At 49.7% G+C, this 1,313-nt stretch overlaps 1 protein-coding gene across 1 annotated transcript; it reads left to right on the top strand.

Annotated features, from left to right (window-relative positions):
• Window positions 1-298: 298 nt before the first annotated feature.
• LOC308100441 (sperm-associated antigen 7 homolog) lies at window positions 299-988 on the top strand (the record flags this gene model as incomplete). The annotated part of the gene is made up of 1 exon (XM_080449492.1): window positions 299-988. One exon carries the CDS (start codon window positions 299-301, stop codon window positions 986-988), a length of 690 nt encoding a protein of 229 aa, XP_080305618.1.
• Between the last annotated feature and the right edge of the window lie 325 nt (window positions 989-1,313).

Here is a 1,313-nt window from a genome sequence, read left to right as displayed (position 1 = left end):
CATGAGCTAAACCATTCCTGCGGGTGCACCAACACCTGTCCTCAAAACAGGATTAGGTTATTCACTCTCACCAACTTGAAATTACACACACTTTCACATGGTTTACCATTTAACACATAATTGCATTTACTGTACAACCATAAACTTACAACCAACCATACTTGGTCAGTTCCAGTGACATCACTGATGATGTCACCCATTGTATGAATACAGTAGGTATTTATGTTACTTGTGAATCGATATTTGGATCAACAAACAGATATTCTAAACAGACTTGTTGTGTCACACAGATTCCAACATGACGGACCTCTTGGGCTCAATCCTAGACTCTATGCAGAAACCTCCCACAGTTGGCAACCAGGAGAGCCGGCGAAAGGCCCGTGAGCAAGCAGCAAGACTCAAGAAGATGCAGGAAGATGAAAAGAGAAAGAAAGCAGAATTCAGGAAAACGATGGAGAAAGAGGTGTCAGATTTCATCCAGGACGGTGCTCAGCAAAAGAAGATATATGACCCTATGGGGAAAATTGAGAGGACCATATTGCACGACGTGGCAGAGGTTGCTGGTGTGATGTCATTTTCATTAGGGGAGGACGAGGAGAACAGATACGTTATGCTTTTCAAGAAGGAGTCCGCTCCATCAGAGGAGGAGCTTGAAGCCTATCGCAAAGGAGAAGAGTGGAATCCTCAGGTGGCAGAGCAACGGAGAAGACTCAGAGAACAGGCTGCGTTAGAGGAGGCCGCGGACAGCCAATCAGAGAGAGCGAAGGCCTGTCCCAACTCCAATTACCGAGACAAGTACAGTCACCTCATTGGCACGTCTGCTGCAAAAGACGCAGCGCACGCTCTAGAGGCCAACAGCGCATACGGCTGTGTGCCTGTGGCCAACAAGAGGGACACTCGCTCCATAGAGGAAGCCATGAACGAAATCCGAGTGAAGAAGCGCCAGAGACGCGTGGATGACACAGGGGAGGGTAGCGGCAGCTCCTGAGTCCTCCCCGCCTCTGTCCCTGCCTTGGTTGTTGTGTTTGCGCGAGAACAGTGCCAGTTCAAATAGCGGCACACTCAAATACTTTTTGTTTGTTGTCTCCGCCAGGCCGAAAGGCATGGCGAGAGAGTATGTTTTGCCCACTGTCCGTCCGTCCGTGTGTCCGTCCGCTAATCTCCAGCTAATCTCCGCCACCGTTGACCCGGTCGCTGTGAAACTGTGCACACACACTCCCTGGATGCCACAGCAGAACCTCTGCCCCACATTTTTCAGATCAGCCTGTCATAGCGCCACCATGAGGCCGACTTTTGCTAAACACATTTTTGGT

The sequence above is a fragment of the Gymnoscopelus braueri genome (genome assembly GCF_963280865.1).
Source record: "Gymnoscopelus braueri genome assembly, chromosome: 14".
In the NCBI taxonomy this organism is placed as follows: Eukaryota; Metazoa; Chordata; class Actinopteri; order Myctophiformes; family Myctophidae; genus Gymnoscopelus; species Gymnoscopelus braueri.
This window is presented reverse-complemented; position numbering and strand designations above follow the sequence as displayed.